The 23,573-nt window shown below is 36.9% G+C and overlaps 1 protein-coding gene across 4 annotated transcripts in view; it reads right to left on the bottom strand.

The window, feature by feature from the left end:
* Positions 1-614: 614 nt before the first annotated feature.
* PARN (poly(A)-specific ribonuclease) overlaps positions 615-23,573 on the bottom strand; it is a 44,866-nt gene continuing 21,907 nt past the window's right edge. For 3 of the 4 annotated variants that reach the window (XM_041401360.1, XM_041401362.1, XM_041401361.1), the window contains exons 20-24: positions 20,852-20,938; positions 16,559-16,633; positions 7,943-8,135; positions 1,722-1,918; positions 615-1,510 (exon numbers count right to left, since the gene is read on the bottom strand). In XM_041401360.1, coding sequence (XP_041257294.1) covers positions 1,458-1,510; positions 1,722-1,918; positions 7,943-8,135; positions 16,559-16,633; positions 20,852-20,938 — 605 coding nt within the window. In that variant the 3' untranslated portion in view covers positions 615-1,457. Of the gene's footprint in view, positions 1,511-1,721; positions 1,919-7,942; positions 8,136-16,558; positions 16,634-20,851; positions 20,939-23,573 lie in introns of those variants that run through there. The other variant, XM_041401363.1, reaches the window with a different exon arrangement.

Below are 23,573 nucleotides of genomic sequence, written 5' to 3'. Positions count from 1 at the left end.
TACGGAAGAAGTCTCTGGATTCTGGAGAGCAGACGAGTTCAGTTACTAATTTTCCCTTGCATCACTAACAGCAAGTCTTCTTTCCCACATTTTAATGTGAGAATGTGATGATAGAGCTGCTATTAAACAATTTAATTATAGTACTTCTGGGAGTATTCTAAGGTTAGAAATGCAACATTTCACATTTAACATCTTGAAATTATTTTTTCCCTTTGCAATGCAAGTTGACAATCATTTAAAAACCCATGAATTTTGACATACCTTAGAACAGGTTATTCCACATTTAATAGACAGTGGTTCCCACTCTAGTGTAAATATAATGTAATGAAGCCTTCTTAATATTCCACACTTCCACAGAAATGGTTATGAATGTGCTGATTTGCAGAATTCTTTTGTTTTCAAGCCTCCAAGGGAAACACATAGCAATTTAAATCTTATGACAATAGGCTTGCTTTTCTTGGTTACCTTTCACAAATATCTTGAAAATAGTTCATGGAACAAAACTGTCTGCTACTCACAGGATGACAAAAAATTGTTATATTAGGAAGAAGGAAAATAAAAAAAAAAGATCTCACTCAAACCATTTCAGACACTAATAAATAAAAACAAACCAGTTCCTAAGAAAATGTCTTTAATTTTCATGTTATGGAAATACATATTTTGGTTTTATTTCCATGATACAAAAATTTAAATATCAAACATTTTCTGAAATCTACCAATGCAGATCTTCTTTTAAACAAATAAAGGGCTGGTGCAGTTAGCAGGTTCATCACATTTACCAAAAAACATTTTTTTACAGAATCAGGATTTAAAAGTGGAACAACAGATGTGAAAACAAAGAAAAACTACGTCCCGCCAGGAAATGAATGTTTGAGAAACTTTTAAATTACAGTTTTTTGAAAGGGTAGGTATGTGTAAGGCTGTATTTAGATGAATACCACCTGCACTGGGGGTGGGGGTAGAGAACAGAAATTCAAAAAATGTTCCTGGATAAAGTAACAGGTAGAAAGCAGTAAGTAAAACTGCAGCTCTACCTGTTTCCAGAATGCTGACAGCATACTGAAGCTGCCTGAAAAAATAGTTAAATATTAGGAGAGCTGTGGTAACTCCCCAAGCAAAGGAAACAGCCTAGCACAAAATCACAGAGTGCCAGTTCTTGTACAGTTCATAGCCAGCATGCCAAAGGAGGTGACCAAAGGACACTGAATCTTGCTTCTCAAACCTAACATCAGTTACAACAGCAAGGATTTCACAGGATCAACGACAAGTCATATACTAGGTGATGTACACATGAGTAGAATTGACAGTGATTGTTCAAGAAACAGTTTAAAATAATTAAACTGATTTTCAGGACACATACTTTGTTAACACCACTTTATTTAAATAAAGTATGGCTTCCAAGAGGTGTATTCTCTCAACTGCTTTCAATGAATCCCACTTTTTAAGGCAGTTGTTTCCTACCATGTTTCAGGGACCTCAAAAATTCCAGTGGAACTAGTTGTGAGGCTTCCTAGAAGACAGAATTATGGAATAAAAATTACATCAAACGTTTTTTTTTAATATGATGCAGTCTTCAGTTTCAAGAAGAACTTGGAATGTAATGGAGTAAGTTACTGCTAGAAGCAACAACTTTCAGGAAAAGAATTTCAGTTCTGTTCAGGCCTAGAACATTTCCAAACAGAACAGAAAACCATGTGCATTAACATGGTTCTAGCACTTACCTGCTGGAACTTGTTCTGTCTTGATCTTTTTCAACTTTTTGGCTCTCTTCTTACCATCTGGAAGGGACTCTGCACAGGAGTCTGTCTGATCATTTTCTGGATCTTGGCCTTCTTCTCCCTCTTCCATATCATCAGAAACAGTTTCCTCCTCAATAGGACTCATGCTTCTCTTTCCCACTGTACTGGTACCTGTAAAACTGGAACACAGAAGGAAGATGATTGTGAAAAAGTCAAGAGTAACTATTTCATAAGTACACATTGTTGTGCATCTATTAAACGCTTATGAATGTAGAAGAATAAACTGGCCTAAGTGGTGTACCGTGAAATTACATTTTCTGAAAGATTTGGCTTAACTACAAAATTCCTTAAATTTGCTATCTAACCCAATCTTATGTAGATCAAGGTATTCATTTTCTGTACTACTGATGTCTCAGACTTAGCTGCTATTCTGATGAGATCACTCATCTGAAATGTATTTAAATCAGTTCTCTATCCCTGCACAGTTTTACATGCTATTCTCATAGTTATGCAAGCTCTTTAAAGCACTGTCAAGAGACACCAAATCATGCACAACTGAAGCCTTAAAACCACACACTGAAATTGAAGGAGTCAACATGCTAACTTCACCTCTCTCCTGGAACTACAGGTAGTTATAAGAGCATTTATATATAAAGGCAGAGAAAACCATCAAGCTCCATAAATAAACTTTAAATCTGGTTTTCAAGTGTAGAGTCCTATTATTCATGGGGTCAGTAAAATAAAGCGCACAAAAAATTGCACACTCATTTCATTAGCAGCATTTGAATGAAGTCTGACTAACAGTATAAAGATGAACTCAGAGCTCCACTCCATTCAGCACACACTGAAATAACCTTGTGTAGGCTTTTGTTCCACTGAAATGCTATTGTTAAATTTCCTTAGAAGACAAATGACAATATTAAAATCAAATTAGCATGAGTATAAAACAGAATGAGGTAGCAAAGGGGCTAATTAAAAACCAGTTCCCATTATGAACTTCTAGATATGTAAAAACCAGCTACTTAGATGTCTAATATAATGCTTTTAGAACAACCAATTTTAAAAAGGGTAGGTTTAGATTTATGAACTTTTATTTTTTAATTAGAACTACACAACATGGCTGTATGCATCTAAGCCCTGTTCTATTCTGTGAGCTAAATAAATATTAACACTAAGTTATAAACCAAAACTTTACAAGGAATTTTTTTCTTTTTAATCAATAGCAGTGAATTACAGTGTTTCAATAAGGTTTCAGCTAAAGGAAGAACTGTTAAATTTTGCAGTATACTTTTGGCTTTGAAATGGAATTTTTTCAGCTGAACATTTTGCAACTTAAAACAGAGTCTGTCTGGGATGTCCAAAGGCAATAAACAAAGATGAAACATATGATTACATCTCATGCTCTTACATCCACTTTAGGAGCACAAACACCATTTACTTTGACGAATAGCTGGTTTTTCCTCCAAACATTCACACACAGAAGGCCTTCTTGCCTGATTTCTTACAAATCATCATTTTGAGTCATGCCACAACCACCACCAATAAAAAGCTGGATAGAACTGTTAATCCTATGTACACACTTTGAGATTGCAAAACAGGCAAAAACTAGGGTTGGAAAGAAAAAATGTCTAGGGAAGAAGGAGCATTAGGCAATGAAAAGCTACTATTTTTTAAAAATACAGTTTAGAAAAGCCTGTAAGAATTCTACTTTGGGGAAAGCCATTCTGAAAAATACATTAGGAAGAAAAAACTCAGGAACCATAAATCATGATCCCAGGATTTCTTCAGCACTTGGCTCTCAGAAGGGAACTTGCACTCACTGTAGGAAGAAGATTCCTTCTTGAATGGTCTTATGGCTGAATTTAATTTTTTCCAACATAAGACTCTTGTGAAGTTATTGCAAATAAAGAGAAAAGTTCTTGACCTTCAGTGCACATTTAGCTGGGTACCAAAGAACAACATTAAAATTAATTTTAGGCCTTATGGTCCTCCTGCAGATACCTTACAGGAAAAAAAAAACAGCCCAGCACCAAAAAGTGGCAGCACAAAATATGAAATAAACATATTTTATAATGAAGAACCATTATTCTTCCAAATAATTTTATTTTCTATTCATTTATTGATTGCATGGCTTCTAGAGGAGAAAGGGTTAATTTTGTTATGTCTTGTTCTCCTTTAACCTTATATAAGATTAAAGATTAGAGCAACATAATTTATGCACTTAGTAATAAATGAGTATGGTTGCATATGTGAGTTAGAGCACAACTCAAAGTTCAGTTTTCTAATTATAACAGTTATTTTGGATGTGTCCACATATCTGCCTCAACTTCCTCATTCAGCTGAGAAACAACTGAAAAAAGGTAAAGATTTGGACACAGTAATAGTTTTCAGTCATTGCCCAATGCAGACAGATTTCTTTTATGATCCTTATGACCATGCAGAGACACAGATTTACACCATCCTCTAACCACATAACACTTAGGTTTCAAAACACACCTGTACATCAGCTATCCAGGCAATAACTCTATTTTCTAGAGAATATATTTCAAGACATACTAAACAGTAGCAATCCAACTAGTACTATGGTAATTAAATTGAAAGAATCAGCAAGTGGAGGGGAGCAAAAAGTAGGAAAACAATTATGATGTAGCATTTCACATTTTCTGTTTTGGAAAAGCATGTCTGAGTTTTCAAAGAAACACTTCATCACAACAAGGTATTTGTAACTGGCCTGGATATATGAGGACCTACAATTTCAAATAAATTTAATTTACACAAAACTACAAGTTCTCTTGACACCTGAAACAACATCAAGGTGTGGGAATAGATACTGATCCATCACAAAAATCAGTTATTTCAGCTGAAGAGCAGGTGAACTCACCTAAAATAACACTACATGCAGGAACACTATAATAACTTACTTGCAATATTTTTATCTATACCCTTAATACCTCAGCTTTTGCAAATCCTATTCTTTACTGGGTAATAAACCACTATAAACAATCATTTCTGTAATAAACCGAAGGAATCATCATCAATAAACCAAGTAGAAACACTTGCACATTTCAAAAATTAGATAATCGTTGGCAAAATGAAGACATGCAAGGAAGTGGTGCTACAAACAGCACCCTGCATTGACAGAAGATGCAGCACTCATAGCTTTAGGCAGAATATTGCATCCCTTCCTTGTACTTCATACGAGCCTTCTGTCATTGCCCTTACTCTACTCTTTCCAGATGATGATCAGGAGAATAAGTACAAATAGAGCAGGGTACCTATTCTTCCATAGAGCATACCCTATTTGACTTTTCCTGCTATGGTTTAACACTGTTTTGCTAAGGCAAAGCTCTTAAAGCCATGCATTTAACAGTCATGGCAGAGCTGGCAGGCAGTCATTTGCTAAGCACAACATAGCCAGTTCCATCTGTTTCCTATGTGTGTTCTGAATAGCAACAGATTTGGACAAGGGGATCTTATTTACTACTTGAAGTTTTGTCAAATACAGCAGTTTTTCATCTACTTCTCCATCTTACATTAATAATTAGACATATTTCCATGGAAATCAATTTTTATATTTAAGGGTAGTATTAATTTATATGCTAGGGATACATAGTAATTATAAATAATTTTACCTTGTGACTGCTATTAATGCTATTAAACTTTATTTTCTGAAGAGAAATTCCTCTACAATACAGAACTACAGTTTTATCAACAAGACAAGAATTATAAAACCTTTGTTGCATATTTATCAATCTGTCAATTTAAGACAAAAGTTCCTTACAAGAAATACTCAACAACTTGCTTACTGAATGAAAAAGTAACGAGGACACATTGTCATCATGGAGACAAACAGCTATCCTGCAGCTGTGCTCCTTGGCAGAAGCTGATGCAGCAAGCTTATTAAATAATAAATAAATAAAGGATGTAGTAACATGAAGCTATTATAAGGGATCAGCTGCTGGATACATCACAGTGCTGAGTGCTCAGTTAGATATGACTTCAATTAATCTGGATAAATATACATGCACACATATATATTTGTCCTGATTGTTTATATAAATACTGATATTATATTTTATATCAAAGTTATTGTATATAATAGATAAAACTGAAATTTTTTTATACCTTTAGATAGAAATATTTTTATATACCTTTTCTGGAAAAGAATGATTTCACTCAAGATGAATTCTAAGACCATGGTTTGCAGTTCCACATTCTATCTAAACAGATTATACTTCAGAGGAAGCATTTACAAAATATAAGTTGACAAAAGAATTAAATATAACTGGTAAAAAATAAAAATAAATTAAGAAAAAAATGTCAAAAGACCTGCATGAGAGGCAGTGTGGGACAGAACCAAATCACTTTATTAATGGAATAATAAGAGAACAAAAAATTATGTAACATCAATTACAAGAGATCTGTCAACAAAATAAAGGCTGCTATCCAAGGCTATCAAGATATTGATCACATGAAAACAAAAACCTACTTCTTGTAGAATTTTACAACACTAGCTGAAGAAATATATTTAAAATTTTCAAGGAGAGTAAGTACTTAAGACAACCAACTCACTGGGGTATGTCAAACTTTTAGGGAAAAAATGTACTGAAAATTTTGTTCAGCAATTTTCCAAATGACACATTTGTGGTGGATCTTAAACTTCTTTGCAAGACAACAGCAAATCAGCTTTCTGCATTTCCTGTTCTTCGTGAGCTGCCATCATTACCATCTGCCTGGAGCCTGTGAGGTACCCACACTCCAGCAGTCATTGAGAGGAGACACTTCCTCTGGCAGAAACAAAACTAGAACTTAGTGTTTCTTTGCAGCAAACTCAAGGTGTAGTAAGTATTTCCAGACTAATTAATAGTCTACCACCTTAGTTACAGAGCTAAGCCTTAGCCACGTGCAGGCTGGTGCCAGGAGCATCCTTAAAGCTCCTCATCTCCTCACAGCAAGGACTCCCCAGGATCCCCGAGTACAACAGTTCCATTAAACTAACTTCATTTGACATGGATTGTATCATCATTCCTCCGTATGTTTTTTTGAATCAAACATGTCTATAACACATTTAGAATTCCCACCATGACAAAAGCCATGAACATCTGACAGCTTGCCAAAATACACACCTGCAAAATCATAAGGTCATGAGAAGAACAGAGCAAGTTTAGTGAATTTGTTACATGTCAGATTAACATTTACAGGAAGATACAATGAGAACTCGAAGTTAATTTCCAAGAAAGACAAAGCAGAAATACTTCAGCACTGGTTTTATGACCACCAAATTTGCTTTGTGTTACCACAGGGCAAAGAGGAAAAGGAGACAAAACCCCCCCAAAAACAAACCAAAACATCTGCTTAGAGAAATGTAACTTACACACTCCACTCAAACTTATTCTCATATAGAATTCATAGAACTGGGAGGACAGTGCAGGAGAAAGGAGGGGGAAGAATGGCAATAACTTGATAGGTTACTTATACAACTATATTAATACTAAAAATCTCTTCACATGCTCAGTTACACAGATGACTGAGAAAGAAGCTGCCTGTTACCATCACACCCAAAACCTGTCACTAATGTCAGCAGATAAATATGGAACAAGCAAAACACACAGCAAAATAGGGAACATGTCCTGACTTAATTTTGTCCTTAAATAATGAACTAAAGCCCTTTTCAAGTTTTATACTGAAAGCTTAAAGCCTTGCAAGTATCATCATTTGCTATCCTATTTCTGAAGCATAAGGACAACTTCACCAGGACAGCTCTAGAAGAGAATTTATACCATTCTTTGTGGCACTATTATCACCATGGAAAGTCAGCCCAAAACCAACATGGTCTTTAAAAGGATATATGATGACAACTAAGTGTCCACATGACACAGCCATTCACAAGTGTCATACGACTAAAGAAAATAATTTTGAAATTTTGGTTATACGAAACGATGCTACTACATCAAGCTCAGAAGCTGTGATGTGACCTGCCCTCAAGTCCCAGCATTTAAAAGTTTGTCTGATCATATTTATAATGAAAATTCCCTCTGCTCCTTTACCTATCGTCTTTTGACAGCTGATGTACCACTGCTGATTTATATGCCAAGAAATACATACAGAAAAAAGGTCCTGTATTAGTTAAGAACTACCTGAAAATTGCTAGATTTTGGACAGAAATGCAGTAAGAGCACGAGCTGGCAGCGCAGACATCTCACCTGTTAACACAGTAGTATCGACTCTGGGAAACGTAAGGTGTGCACTGGGTTTTTAACCTCTTCCTCTCCATCTCCTTCCAACTATCTTCTGTACATTTTCTCTTGGCCTGTTTCTCTTCATGTTTTTTTTTCTCCACATATTCTGCATATGTCTGGATCCTATAACTTTCAGCATACCGGCTGGTGTTTACAGCTATGGAGGAGGAGAATGATATTATATACAAAACACTTAAATGACAGCATGCCCTCTACTGAAATAGCTTATTTTGAAAAGCAGAAGGCTGCAAGTTATTTGTTCTGTTCATAAAACAATTTCTAGTTCCATTGTTAGCAATTAAAAAAAACAAAACAAACCCAAAATGCCATATTCTCTAGAAGTCACAATGTCAAACTAGATGCTCAAAGCTCTTCTCAAAGTCAGACTTTGTGCAAAAAGAGTTAAATCTACTTAAGACATTTCTTTTAAATTAGAAACGATCAATTCTTCAGTCGTAACCCTCTTCCAGATTGCTTGTTGGCAAGAAAAGATTTCCTGGATTTTTTCCCTTTTAGTCTCATTACTTAACCCAGCAGGTTTATTTTGCAAGTCTGCCAGGAAAAGACGACATTTGCAAAGCCTTTGCCAAAACTCTGTTTGATTGCTGTGAAACATAAGCTTATTTGAGCTGCATTTTTGGTTGCACAAGATATCCATGGAAGAAGCACTTAACTAACAGCCAGCTGTTCCATCCTTGTATCTTTCTATTGTCTGATCTCCCTTTAACCAAAAAACACTTCTTCAAGTTCAAGGTAGAAAGATTTCTGTCAATTAGAAGCGCTTTAAAACTGAAGAAAAAAAAACTTTCACTGCCTCCACTCAGTAACAATTTAACAACATTCCTTCAAGTCTCAGCATCTTCTCAGCTCTCAGCCTTTAGTCTGCGAGCCAAGCTCTGGCCTGATGCCATCCCTGTAACAGATGAATCAGCAAATTAAACTGACTGTCAACTGGTGTCTTCTGCTGCTGTCAGCCTAGCGCTCTGAAAGGAAGTATTGTAAACCAACCAGTAAACCAGTTTAAATGTAAACAAAGCAAAACAAACCCCCTTCCAACCTCAGATTGTTTTTCTGCACATTTTAAAACATTGCAATTGTAGTGGGACAAAAATCCTGATTGTATTATGTACTTCCAATTTTTTAGAGCCATTTCAGATGCATATCCCGCTTCGGGATTCTAGCTGAGCTGTTTTAAATACAGGTATTCTGTGCTACCTCTGGTGCAAGCACTAGAGATGGCAAGCTCCAACACCAAATTTCAGAGAAGGTGAGGAAGATGGGTGGATATGGCTTTTTCTCCTCTTTCAGGATGGATCATCCATTTTGTATCTTTGCTGTGTAACAGTGAAATGAGATATCTACAATACCTGCCATGGTACATAAATGCTGCTGTTGCAGTGTACATAAGACCAGGCAAGAGTGCTGATAATTTTAATCCCAAGTACAGATAGCAGTAGTTATGATTAACAGCCCCATGAGATAGTTGCACTAACCAAGTGTCAGACATACCTCCTTTCATCCCCCTTATATTTGTTTTGAACAGCGAAGTTACAGGGTCTGTTTGCAAGAATTAGGACAATATTTATTGCCCATGAAGTTATGAGGCAGGCATCATGAATGAATTAATAAGGCTCACTGGAGTTTACTGCATGCCAGCCAACATTCCTTGGGGTAAAATTTGTTTAGTTAAACTCAAGCATGTTTTTACTCGCTAAAATCAAGCACAAAGTTACCATGGATCATCTGATACATACTCATTTGTTAAAACACAATAACATTATTTGTTTTGCTACAAGATATGAGCCAAAGTTATGGGTCTGCCATTTAAATCCCTGATAAACTCAGCCCTTTCTTAAGGAAGAAAAACAAATAATTTGAGGCCTAAATATAATTCTAAAATAAATCTGTGCAAGAGTCAGTATTTTTGTACAAAGTCAACCCTACTTTCTTAAAATAAGGCATGTATTTTACAGCAATCCATTCATATGGCACATACACACACAAATATATACATATTATATATATATACATATATAGCATATATATTTAATATAAAATGTTACATGCTGAATATTTTGTTTCATCACTGAAAAACTGAAATGAAGCCATATGGAGAAGTCTAAGGAGCCACACAGATAAAACAAGCTTGCAATAGCAGCTCCTTGTAGGAGTTTAATACATTTTCTCTGATGCTTTTTTGATGGATGCTGTCCATATTGCCAAACAAAGCAAATACAGTTAGGTTGTTCTGCACTCCCAACAAAATAAATGCTCTGCAAATTCCAAAAAACTAAAGAGAACTCAGAGGGACTATTTGATTATTTCTTTAAATTGTAAGAGATGAGACAAATCTTTCTGTGAGAAACCTGACCTAGTAACCAACACCACATGGCTGCATTTCACATTAATTGCAGCCCTAAAGTTTCTGTCTCATAGCAGAATAACAGTAATTGCAAATTGTTTTGGGAAAAGCATTTCTAGAGGATGGCACCTTCCCTCATTATTAGGGAAGACATCAAACAGGCTGACTGTCATTGAGTGGTCCAAGAGGAAGGTGCACAAAAATACCCTTTTGTCAAGTCCTTGCTTTTATGCAGAGCAACATCCTGACAGATGGCCACTGACAATATTAAGCCTCTTAATAAAAAGACAAATATGTTGGTGAACTGTGTAGATAAAAGAAAAGCCACTATATATAAATACAATGAACACACAGAGCTATACAGATTAAGCTGCAATACTGAACACTTAAGCTTATGAAATACTTCAGAAAAATTTCACTTATGAAGCCTTTAAGTGACCTTTGTATCGATGCTGCATTAACCTTATCTGATCATGATTTACTTAAAACATGAGACCACTGCCTCAGCCAGAGCAACAGTGTGCAATTAGTCAGTAGCTAAGGTGGTATTTTCTTTTACCCTCAATACTCACCATATTGTTCCACAGCCTTATTTACTGACTACTAGGGCTATTCATGCCACATGTAACAATCCAGAAGTTTGCCATGATGAGAAAAGTGCACATGCATAATCCAGTTTTCAAAGTAAAACTCAGCAGTGGAAGCAGCAGTGCTGTGTGCCTATTTTTTCAACAGAAAGCAGAAGACTCAACATCCCAAATTAGAGGGCATCTTTTAAATTAACCTAAATGGAATTAAACTGTCCCCTACATTCAGGGCTGAGTTCCTCCACAGCAAATGCACAACTATAGAGGGCATCTTTTAAATTAACCTAAATGGAATTAAATTGTCCCCTACAGAACATTCAGGGCCAAGTTCCTCCACAGCAAATGCACAACTGTATTCCTGGAGAAGCCATAAATCCTAAAGAAACATGTATATGATCACATAACCATGGACATTATCAAGGTGTAAGAAGAATTCAACAATATTTTGTTAAATATTAGTGAAATCATCAGTGTAACATTAATGGCCCCTTTTGTTAACCTATATACAGTTTTCAGCCTTTCAAGCATACCAGGACTATTTCTGCTGCAAGGCATTAAAATGTTAACATACATGACTAATTAGCTGGACCAGAGCCTCTTAAGTATATTTGATAACAGCACTATCTGCAGACTGTACCCAAACTGATAACACCAATTTGTACATGGTGCTGCCCATTCCTTTGTTTTCCTCTCCTGTATCAGTTTAAGATAGAAGGTGCCTATCCAGATTCTAAATAAAAGAGCATTGTCCAAAGATTGGTATCTGAATGCAGAGCAAGGGGCAGTATCAGTGCAGAGACAAAGCAGATCTCCACCTTGCAAAGGAGGATGGCAAGTCAGAGAGCAAACCAACATAAGGCTTTGAACCTCCATGTTGGAGAGCAGGGGAAAATGGACAGGTGATCTGAAAGAAAATGGTTTTACAGAAGGGAGATAAAGTGCTAATTACGAAGCATGCCAAAGAAAGAAGAAGGATCCTTATGCAAAGCTTAAACTTAAAATATTTTCCTTAACAAAGAACAGAGAGGACAGCACACATTTCATGCTGTGCACATGTATGTAGATTGTTATAGAGCACTTTAACTCCCTTACAGATTAAGTTATTTAATTACTGAAAGAATTCAAGCTATCCCTTCTTTTTAGGCCAGCAACCTGAACAGTCAAAGCTGGATGACAACATTCAAAGAAATCGTGAAAAACAAGGGCTTAACATTGATCCAAAGCATTAACTGAGGACTCACAAGTTAACTGCACAGAACAGTTGAGGGGCTGAAGTAGTTGAAATACAACTACTTCAGATCATACCAATTTTTTCACTGAAATAAAATAGTGGGTTTGCTTGACAGTTAAGACAAGCTGAAGTCTCTCCCATTTTCCCCACCATTTCCAGACTATCTGGATGAAGTCTAGATCCTTGTAAGTCACAGGATCACTGAAACAGTACTTATTCCATACTAACCTCTCCAAATGAAAAGCCAGCTTTATAAATACATAAAGCTGAACAGCATCCAAAGGCAAACTTATTTAGCAAGACAACAATCTTAAAAGTCAGAAGTTGTATGCAAAAAGTTAGTGCTGAAGTTTCTTGTGTTCATCAGCTCTAACAGTGCACAGGTTTATCTTCTGCCACACACTTAACAAATATGTGCTTCATGTTTGACAGAAATGCTGATGCCACCTGCAGTGTAACTTGGCAACAGAAAGTTTTGTCTCCCAGATGTCCAACTAAAGGAATATCAACCTTTTAACAAATTCTTATTAATTACCTACTTGGATCAGCAAATCCCAACAGAACATAGACTATGTTTATTATAGTGACCATTATAGTTTTCAGGTGCTTGTAGCCTGGAAATCAGTTTACAGCACAGCATATTCCAAAAAGTTAAGACAAATCAGAGCCATATAACCACCACTTTCATAAACCTGCTATTGGCTTTAAGATGACATTGTGGCACCCAACAGCAAGAGTGACACAGAGCCCACTAGAAGCCAAGAGGCTCCCCCGGCAAGGGCCAGGTCCAGCTTGCACAGGCAGGCACAGCAGGGTGACTGTGCAACTGTTCCCTAGCATCTGTCCTGCTGCAGCTTCCACTTCAAGCTACAGAGAATGCATACATATGATTTTATACAAGAACAAGCCTTTTCTACTCATAATAAAGATTGCCAATGTGTGAGTTGCATGAATAACCAAATAAAGTGAAGATTCTTGGCCATCATCATAAGCAACAAAATGAGAAGTTTAAGGCATTTGACTCTTGTTTCCCAAGGTTTCTTGTTTGTGTGTTTAAAGCATGCCATATTCAGTTGGAAAGTTAGAAGCTGCTCCAAAATTGCCTATAAAAACACTGCCCTTTTCCCTACTTACTTTTTCAGAGGAAATAAAGTGGAAGAGAAAACAAGTCTTTTTATATTATGCTAAGATTCATAGGTCCTTCAGGGTAACTCCTGAACAATTAAAACACTGGAATGCACATTCTCCCTAGCAACATAAACACTACTGCTTATCATGTGAAATTTGAAGAGCTGCTTATTAGCTAAATTCAGCTAATCAAATGTACAGTTTATAAGCAGAAAATCTTATAGGCCAATGTTTTACCAATCAGTTTTGGACTAGGTTTTAATGGTTACCATCCATTACATTACTTAACTCAGGCACATTGTTTTAAAGAGCACTGGGGGATGAAGAGATATATTTTATTCTCTACATATTCAAAATGGATTTTTGAATCAGTGAGAAATCCAACATATTCCCAGGATGCTGATGAACAAGTTTTTAGCCTATTTAAAATAATTAAGCCAGGAGAGCTAGAAACAACAAAAACAGCCCAGCAGCAACAGTTTACACAAAGTGCCACATTTTGAGAGGTCTGTCATGTGTAAAGGTTAAACATGATAACTAATTATTTGAAATATGAAAGACAAGTACCATCATTTCAATACTACACTTAGATACAGTTACACAAAGCTAGTCATAGAGACAAATCATATTTCAAGTTCTCTTGTAACACCTATGAAGCTGAACAAAATTAAAAGTTATTGGAGCAAAATTGTTAAGAAACCAGGCAGATCCATCGACTGGTTATGTTGGGCATGCACACCCAGGGAGGATGGCAGATCAGTCTTTAAATGATGTGCTCTTCAAGTCTCTAACTTCACCTTAGTTCAGCCAAATATTCAGTGTTTGAATCACTGCTGCAACAGAAAAATAAAGACACCTCCCAGTTGTGAACAGGGTTTCAAAATCTGATAGACATGGAGTTAACACTCCATGCAGATAATTACAAAACCAGTCCTATTTTCATTGCTTTTTCACACACAATTGCCTTATTAAGAAGATGCAAAGCAAGTCTGGATGTTTTTACAGTACTTAGGCTCCTCTGTAAGGGAAATCTGAACACTTTAGGGGAAAATTCCATACACTTTTCATGTCCTTGATCCATTTATGTCCCATAGATGTTCTTGGTGCACTTGTGTTTACTTAACTGTAAATTTTAATACCAGCTCAAAGTAAGAAACCTCTTTAAGAGGTAAGCATAGAAGTACACCCGTAGCAACATCTTGCCTTGTATTCATGTTGCTTCACAGTCCTCCAAGGCTTTTTACAAAGTCCAGAAAATGCAGACATTTATAGGAACAGGTTAAAAAACAGGCCACAGTTTCTCCTAGGTCCTTCAGTTAAGCATATCTCACTAAATCACAAGTACAAACAGTGACTTTTATTACCAAAACAATTCATAAAGAATTGAAGATGAGGGAATAGAATAACAGAATGGAATTTAAAATGCATTTATTACAGAAAAACCCCAATACCCAAATAAACAAAATATCAAGAATTTTTAAAAAAAATTTACAGTAAAAATGACACAATTTTTGGTAATTGAGGTTGCTTTAATTTATCAGCTTGGTAAGCTCACTGCTTTCAGTACATGAATTTCTACTAACCTGATTTCATAAAAATCTAAGAAAGACTATAATCACCTGAGCTTTCAAACAAATAACATTTCCCAGCACGTAGGCCACAGAACAAGCCTCCCTGCTTGTCAAAGCACAAAAAAAAGACACAGAGCAGTGCCAGAAAGATTCAGTTTCAATATTCTGCAGACATTCAGCTCTTTCCAAAATATGTAGTTGCTATAACAAAAGCAGGAAAAAAAAAACCAAAACCAAACCTAACAACAACAACAACAACTAGTGGTGAAGTGGATATACCAAGCATTTAGACAATGTTACCCGGTAAGTACCTGAGGTGACAGCAGTGACAACAACAACAACTAGTGGTGAAGTGGATATACCAAGCATTTAGACAATGGGTAAGTACCTGAGGTGACAGCAGTGGGGAATTTACAGTATCAGCATCTAGGAAGGCTTTAACTGACATAATTCTTCTTCTGAAACTTCTCATTAGAAGTTATTTCATTCTTATATCTATATATGGATGCAGAAACAATGGCTCTTCCTGCTATGGAGCAATTGCTGTAAGGAGGCTGCTGGTGAGCCCTCAAAATCCTCTGCAGAGCTATGAATGTATGAGGAAGTGTGATAAACACTCCCAGGATGTTCACAAGGAATTACAGAGATGCAGCGATTGTACATGCAGACCCCAAAAGCTTCTTTAGTTGAGCTTAGTAAGGACAGATGATGGTAAACTCAGCAGTGTTTTCTAATTGGTTTTATTTCTTTTTTTAATTGTGGGAATTCTGTCTGAATAGCTCTTAAGTGCAATAAAATTTTAGCCAGTTAATTATAAGTGCTGCATATACTGCTGCTCTCACTGGCCCCACAGCATTTGATGCAAGTGTTTCAGAAAACAGGGGTGACACTACCAGAACATATCCCAGATCATCATCTATAATGGCCTACTTCCAGCCATTGCTCCCTGAAGTAAGGTGATGGGTCAGAACTCAAATAAATGCCCCAAAGAACTAGAGAAACCACTAAGAGCTTGTGGATTCAGCTACAGTCAAAAATCTTTTAAAAACCCCACCCCCAAAGCCACCCCCAAAAGAACATAAAATCCCCAAACCACAAACAAACCCAGCCTAATACCCAACACACTAAGAAGACTGTTTTCCCACATAAGTAACAGCAATATTTTCAAATGTTCGCATAAACATTTAAAAACTTAGGTCTGGAGAGGCTGCACATTGTTCATACACAGACACTAGGCACATTAGCAGTCCAGGCTCTTTGGACACTCTTATTCTGCGTGTGTTCTACAATGCACCAAAAGGCTTCTCACTGCATTTGTTCCTTGAAAATGTAAACCAAACTAAATGTGCATCAGTCCAAAGGGTACTTGGAGGTGAAGACCACAAAAGTCTTTGATAGTTATACTCTGTGCAAAGTAACAGTAAATAGCCTCAATAAATACTGCACCAAGTGAAGAAATCAGCACTATTCTACCTACAGGTTTAGGTACTTGGAGGACACTGGAATGAAACACAAAACTCTCAATCAAGTTCAACCTGGACTTGTCTTTGCTGCCACACATGTGCTGCTGCTGGTATGGAAGTCTAGTTCCTCCAAGCAAGTCACTGGTTTTGCCATTGGAATCACAGACCCTGCTGGCTCAGAGCATTTTGCAGGAGCCAGTTAAAGTCTTAATGCTGAAATAAATCCAGCAACACTCACCTATTTGTACTTGCTCTGGCTGGCTCAATGAGACAAATGCTGATGTATCGTCAATCCATGAAACCTGAATGTTACCTAGAAAAGCAAAAGAAATTTTTATTACTATTTTTATTTTCGACTCAGTCACAGATTTTTATCTGATATGTCATGACATAAAAAAGCCAACTAAGAGTAACTGCACTTGAGAAGGCTTTTGTCCACTGTACAGGTGTGTAGTTCATACCCCGCTGCACAAGGGCCTGGAAATGCTCAGAAAATCAGGACAGCATGAGCACCCTGTACACCCCAGACCCTCACATCCTCCCTTCATGGCTTCTATGCGAGTCTATGAAATAAACTGAAGTGATTTTCTGGGAATTTCAGCCCTTTACTCAAATAAATAACAGCTCTTTGAGTGATGATAAATTCCAGTCAAAAGGGGTGGGTAGAGGATTGATCACACCAATGGAGAACTCCACTGTTGGGACACTAAATTTTCAACCTCTGATTTGTTTGAATCCCACTATACATAATTTCCTGGATGTGAACTAAAAACTTAATTTGAGTCAATATGAGTACAAATGCAGAAAATCATGGACCTCATTTGGAAGCTGTTACAATGGAACAGTGACTGGAAATAAGTCCCTCTATTCATCAAGCAGTTAGTGCATTTTCTATGTGAATGGCTTAAAATGTCACATTAGCACTAAAAGAGCTCATAATCAAGCAAAAGCAGAGGAAAGGATTCCCATTCCAGACACAAGGTCTTATTATAGTCTGAAATCCATTTACATCTCCTGGGCTTACATCTCCTGTCCTTATCTAAGTGCTTTACTGTTAGTACAATTCAGGTATTGAAAACTGGTGCAATTTTTTTCATGTAGACTAGAAAATCAAGTTATATATAATGTTACATTACACCACCATTTAACCTTCAGACATTACAAGGTTAAAAACAACGATGCAAAAGGGCTTAAAATACATTTATTCTCAGTTGTTTAATCTATTGAAATCTAATTTAGTCTACAGGTTACACGGTTATAGAAATCTCTTCTGAAATCCAGCCAGATTATAAACAGATTTTCTAATTATAAAAAAATAAAAGCCTAGATAGATTTCATTCGCATGCTATACATTTGAGTAGCCAGCTATTTAGGAGTTTAAGTTATAATCATTTTGATCACTGCCAAAACCATAATTAATTCAGTATGGTTTCTGACATCTCCCTGTTCTGAAGGGCTAAGGCTGCTATTAAGGTGAGCCTACACCATGAAGTTAGAATTTCTTTAAACATTTTTTAGGGCCCAGAAATTCAATTTCTAATCATTCTGCCTTTGAAGAACACAGAACTTTGCTGCCTATGGGTAAGGCTCTTTGGTGTAGGAAGAACATCCTTTTGGCAGGACACTAACATGTCACAAAAAAGGCCCAAGCTGACTCGTGACTGCAGCTCAGAACTGTGGTGCAGTTTGGTAGGACCTGGACACAAAGTGTCCTTTAAAGGACAGAAATTACTGTACAAATTCATATTGCTCTGTATGCATTGATAAGTCTTTGCTCTAAAATTATTTAGGTATGAATTTCTCCACTTTTGTATTACTAATTACACAATTTTCTAAACAATCATTTCAGACATCTGAGACCTGTTGTATCCTGTTGTAACTCTGGAACACAGAAATGCTGTCCAGATTGTGTCTCTTTCCTATATATACGGTTTATTAATTTCAATCTTCCTCAGTAGACAAAGATAAAAAGAAAAATTATCCTGAATACCTTACAACTGAGCCCTCAATATAAAATATGAAAGATCAGTGACAGACAAAAAAAAAAATCTCATAACGGAATTCAGCTACTGTTCAAATGGACTTCAGTGTCCACATTTTCACTAAGTGGCAAATTAAAATAAATTAATAAAAATCCAACCTATTGGTGGCACATAATTTCAGTATCAGATCCTTATTTATTATTGCAGAAAGGCTGATGCATTCCATACGACTTCTGACTTTGTATATTGATCTAATAAAGGGTTTCAACACCTGCCAACATATCTTGCTTTTATACTCAATATTTATACATTTTCAATACAGAATTTAAAGAAAGTCAAACATTAAATAGCAGACAATGAATGCCCATCTGAAGCAAACCACAACAAAGGCTCTTATGCAACTCTCCATGCTTAAGAAATGCTCTCTTCAGACTGCCACATTTCATCATTATTAAGAAGTAAGAATTTAGAGATAAGATTAATAAATTAAATCATTCAGCAATACTGCTAAGCACTCAGTAAATATTGTGCATTTCAAAACTATGGTGAAATGCAAATAAAGAGCTGGAAAGCAAATGCAGCTGCAGTACAGTGTTTAGCAATCAGCAGAGCCCTGTGCCAGCTCACTGCAAGGCCAGTGCAGATAAGCCATGGACAGCAATGTAACAGAACACCAGCTCTAGAGAAATAAACCAGGAAATTTCTCTCACTGCACTTCTAGAATACATCAAGTCTTCAACACTTTGAAGAATGCCACTGGGTGGTGGCACTGGTGGACTATGACATGAAAGTGCAAGTAAAATGTATTTCTTCTATAAATAAATTTGAAAATTCTCCATATATTAGATTACATAACTGAAACATTTTCCTTTTTATACTCTGTTTTTGTACATTTCCTACATGACTTCTACTGGTAATTAAGCAGTAGTTTTTATAACACTTCGATAGTATGAGTTTTAATCAAAAGCCCAAAACCATTAATTTAAGTAGAACTTACACTAAAGCTGTATTCCAGCAAATCCTGTTTTAATGACTTCCTATTTCACATCGGCATGACCAAATAAACAATGCAAATTTAAGAATCTAAAGTCTGCTAAGAGACTGCACAGTGCTGCAAGTACTTGTACAGTGAAACTACATTCACCCCTGAGACTATAAAAACATCTTGCATGAACAGGTGTCCACTTGGTATGCAGGCAGTCCTGAAGGGTTTCAGAATCATGAACACCCCTTCTAGAGTAGCAAATGTGAACCAGTTCCAAGTGTGACACTGCAGCCCTTTCAGCTGTTTCACCATATTTTGTTAGAAGCCCCATGGAAGATTATAACTCTGCTTGAATTCATTCTAAAATAATTTTTCTGTAAAATTCGACTAATACTGCTTGATTTCAAGACGCTTTGCTTTAACTGATGTAATACCTTAGGATAATTCATGTTTGCTACTGCCTTTTTTTTTTTTAAGCTTTTGGGAAATCACTCAGCCTTACACCGTACCATTCTGTCCCTATCCACTGACAACTGAAAAACCATGGGTACTTCTGTATTCCACAATTTTGGAAGGAATAATTTGCAGTTTGAGATACCATGGCAAAAAGACTTTAAAAATATATAGATTAATTATCGAGCCTGGAGTCTGTACGTGGAAATACGAAAACACTCGGCTCTAGAATCTGGAGAAGCGCGGAATTGCAGCGCCACAGCGAGCCTCGCGCGGGGCGTGGGCGCGCCCCCTGGCGGCCCGAGGCGCGCTCGCTGCCCGGAGCAGCGCGGGAGGGCCCGGCCGCGGCTGCATCCGCCACTCGGGCTACTGACCCGAGCCACTACACTGACCCTGCCGCACTGAACACCGAATGCCCACAAGGAACCGAGGGAGCTGGATGCCGCTCCAGGGACCTGCACAGACCACCAAGCCACAAGAGATAAGGAGCAGGAGACCACCATCAATTAGTGCAGCTGTCCAGGTAACGAACCTGGACACTAACCTACAGAAACTAACCTACATTTCATACTTCTGCTTAGTAGAGCAACAACAGGACTACTGGTCCTCAGTTATTAACTACCCTTTTTGTTGTTTCTTCTCGTTTGGGTGGTGTTCACAATCTGGAAATCAAACTCTTTATTTTCAAGCTTGCTTGCTTGCCTGAACTCACATATGCTGGAGTTTGGCTTTACACCAGCTGCAGGATGAGAGCCTTGTTCCTAAAGCCTCGATCTGCCCCACACCAATCTCCATTCCCTTTTTCCACCTATATAAACTCTTACTTCCTATCAGCAGAGGCTGTAAATAAAAGGATAAAAGATCCACAATATTCAACAAGCACCAAATAAAGATGTCTAAAGAATAGTTAATAAGAATAGTAATTTTCAACACATCATTACAAAGTTCACAGGACACCAAATTTAAAAATTACAAAAAGAGATTCATCATTATTTATACTAGGCATAAGTCTGCACCAACAGACTAAAAATAACAAAACAAACCAGAAGTTTAACTTGTTAATAATAATAAAACAAAACCAAACCAAAAAAAGACAGACTATATCACTCACCAAAGGCACTGAAAAGCTGGTATAGGTCACTAGTCTTCCACTCTTTGGGAAAAGTAACATGAAGAACATGATCTCGTTTGGGCTGCACTACAAACAAAAATGCTTTTGTTAAAATAAGAGTCACTGCTAGTATCTTTAGAATATCCTAAAACAGTCATCTAATGTGGTCATGTAGCTTTTTTCTTTCCTTTCCTTTTTAAATAAGAAAACAGGCAAAGATTTATGAAACTGCACCAGATACAGTGAGAATTTGCCTGCACTCAGGCATGAAAGATATACTAAATCCTACCAGCTCATCTGCTTAAGAAATTGAAACAGCATTTCCTGCAGTGGGAAATGTCCACAAATGTAGTCCTTCCCATCCCTTGCACCAAACCAAGTTCAAGGACAGAAGAAAAAGGAAGAAAAAACCAAACACAAAACAACAACCTCTTCATGCTCCACCTTTAAAAAATTCTTAGCAATGGTTCAATTTTTGCCATTTTTCTGTTAGTAAAAAACTTCCTGTGAAACAATGTTCAACTCAATGTTCAGTTTTCATATAATATTAGATACAAGCTACAATAGACACACTTTTTATTATTACTGAAAATTACACCAAGAAAAAAAGACAGCTTATCAAGGCCAACATCAAGTGCAGAAGAAGTCTTCAGTGTACTACTGGAAGTCATTTTAAGGCTTGTGAATTTGAGAGAGAATCCAAATCAAGCTTCTGGAAGAGGTAAGAATACAGCAGATATTATTACTACGTATCTTATTTTTTTACACATTTCTCCTACTTGAAGTTCCTTTCACTGGGGATGTGAGCTTTTATAACCTGTGAATTCCTATATTTTAAAAAGAAACAATTGGAACACTGCATTTTCAGGGACGAAGATACTGAAATATTTCACAAAATTATTCCTATGGAACTATTTGCAGATCATTAATTAAGCCTTTCCACTGGTATCTGCAGAGATCTACTTTGTTATGTATGACACATGGCTAAATCTTATGTGTTGTTTGATTTGATGACAGAGGCTGAACCATTGAAGTCAAGTGCTCCAGTTTGTTCAGGATAACTCAAGGGTTAACTACAAACAGCTCGATGTGATCAGATTTTAATCTGACCACCGGGTAACACTCTCAGGAAAATTGTCTCTCTTCTTTTGCTATAGAGACATAGGGACTGGTTTTCATTTTAGTGAATGATTAGTGACTTATCCTCCTGAATTCCTTTGTAATACAAACTCTTCTAGTTTCTGATGTCCTTAGCTTTCAGCATTCAAACAGGAGAGCTTTCCAAGGTGCATCTCATTCATACAGCAGCTGTCCAAAATCAGACTATCAGCCACTTGTTATTGCTAAGTGTTTTAATCTGTTTCACCTAACAAATGGATTAGTCTGAGTTGACCAGAAACTCCCCAATGATAAATTACAGGTGTACATGAGCACTGAGAGTGCAATCAGGCTGGCCAGAGACACAAGTAGCTAAGGAAAGCAATCCCTTCAGGAGCACAGGTGAAATCCTTTTCCCTAAATCTGCTACTTAAACAAAAAGGACACAATATTTTTTAAGGACTAAAATTCATTTTGCATTATACAAGTGAAACAGCAAAACCCCACAAGCAACAGAAGATCAGTTCATTGCTGTACAGCTTACTGAACAGAGAGTAACTCACAGTTAAATTATTTGTAATCCAGTAGTAGAAAATCATAGCATGAACAACTCCAGTTTCAGATATTACAGCCCTTTTACATGGACCTAGCCTTCCTGTATCTGCTCATTCTTAAATTCACAGTGAGTCTGCTCTTAAAATCTCTAAATTTTCCCTACTCGGGTGAAAAGTATTTGATTCTTTTCTTTTTCTTCGCAGTAATTTTGTGCAGAAACTTCATTCTTTTAAATCAGTTTTTAACACACGTTTTAACAAAAGATGATGAAAGTCACATTCACATATTTAATACTATTTAACTTAGCACATGTTACTGAAATCCATTATTTCAGGAAAAATTGCACAAACTTGCTATTTCGCACTACCTGACAAACAGAAACATACAAATCACAACAGTCACCTAGTCAGCTGTGCCTCATTTTTTAAAAATACAGACTCCAAGTGCACCTCCCACAAAAACCTGGCTGTACTCTTTAGGCAGCTTTGCCTCTCTGCAAAACAGTCCCCCCACAAACAACCACCAGACTGCTACCTCAACCTGCAGGGGAGTTTACATCTCAGAACAGCAACTGAAGTGGCTACAACAGCCAGCCCAACATGCCACCCCTGCAATGCTTTCTGTTTTGAGGCTTAGAAAGCCTCCTTGGCTCAGGTTCTCCTAGACTATCTGCCTCAGTCTGCTCTACAGAAGTGGCTTTCAGATAAAAGAGACAGACTTTCAGAGGCAGACTCTTTTTTGGCAACCCTTCTTGGCTAAGTATCAAAACAATCCTGTAAGTTGGCCAGCAAGTGGAAGTAGCATCTTTACAAATTAGTAGCTTTGGCACTCTCTCAATGACCCAAAGTATTTACCCATTCTTCCACTCAGTATCAAACAGTTGGGGAAGGAAGATGCAATGTAATTAGATTACCATTCCAGCAGAGCCAGAGCTCAGTGATCTGACCACCTAACTGAATTTAAAATTAAATTTATGCCCTTACAGCATGTACTCTCCTCTCCAACAGTTACTTCCATCTCTCTAGAACTGCATTCTGTTACTATTACACTGGCATCTAATAGGGTCACA

The sequence above is a fragment of the Onychostruthus taczanowskii genome, unplaced genomic scaffold (genome assembly GCF_017590055.1).
Source record: "Onychostruthus taczanowskii isolate IOZ18803 unplaced genomic scaffold, ASM1759005v1 scaffold19, whole genome shotgun sequence".
Lineage (NCBI taxonomy): Eukaryota > Metazoa > Chordata > Aves > Passeriformes > Passeridae > Onychostruthus > Onychostruthus taczanowskii.
The sequence above is the reverse complement of the archived record's forward strand: the minus strand, read 5'-3'. Positions and strand labels throughout refer to the sequence as shown.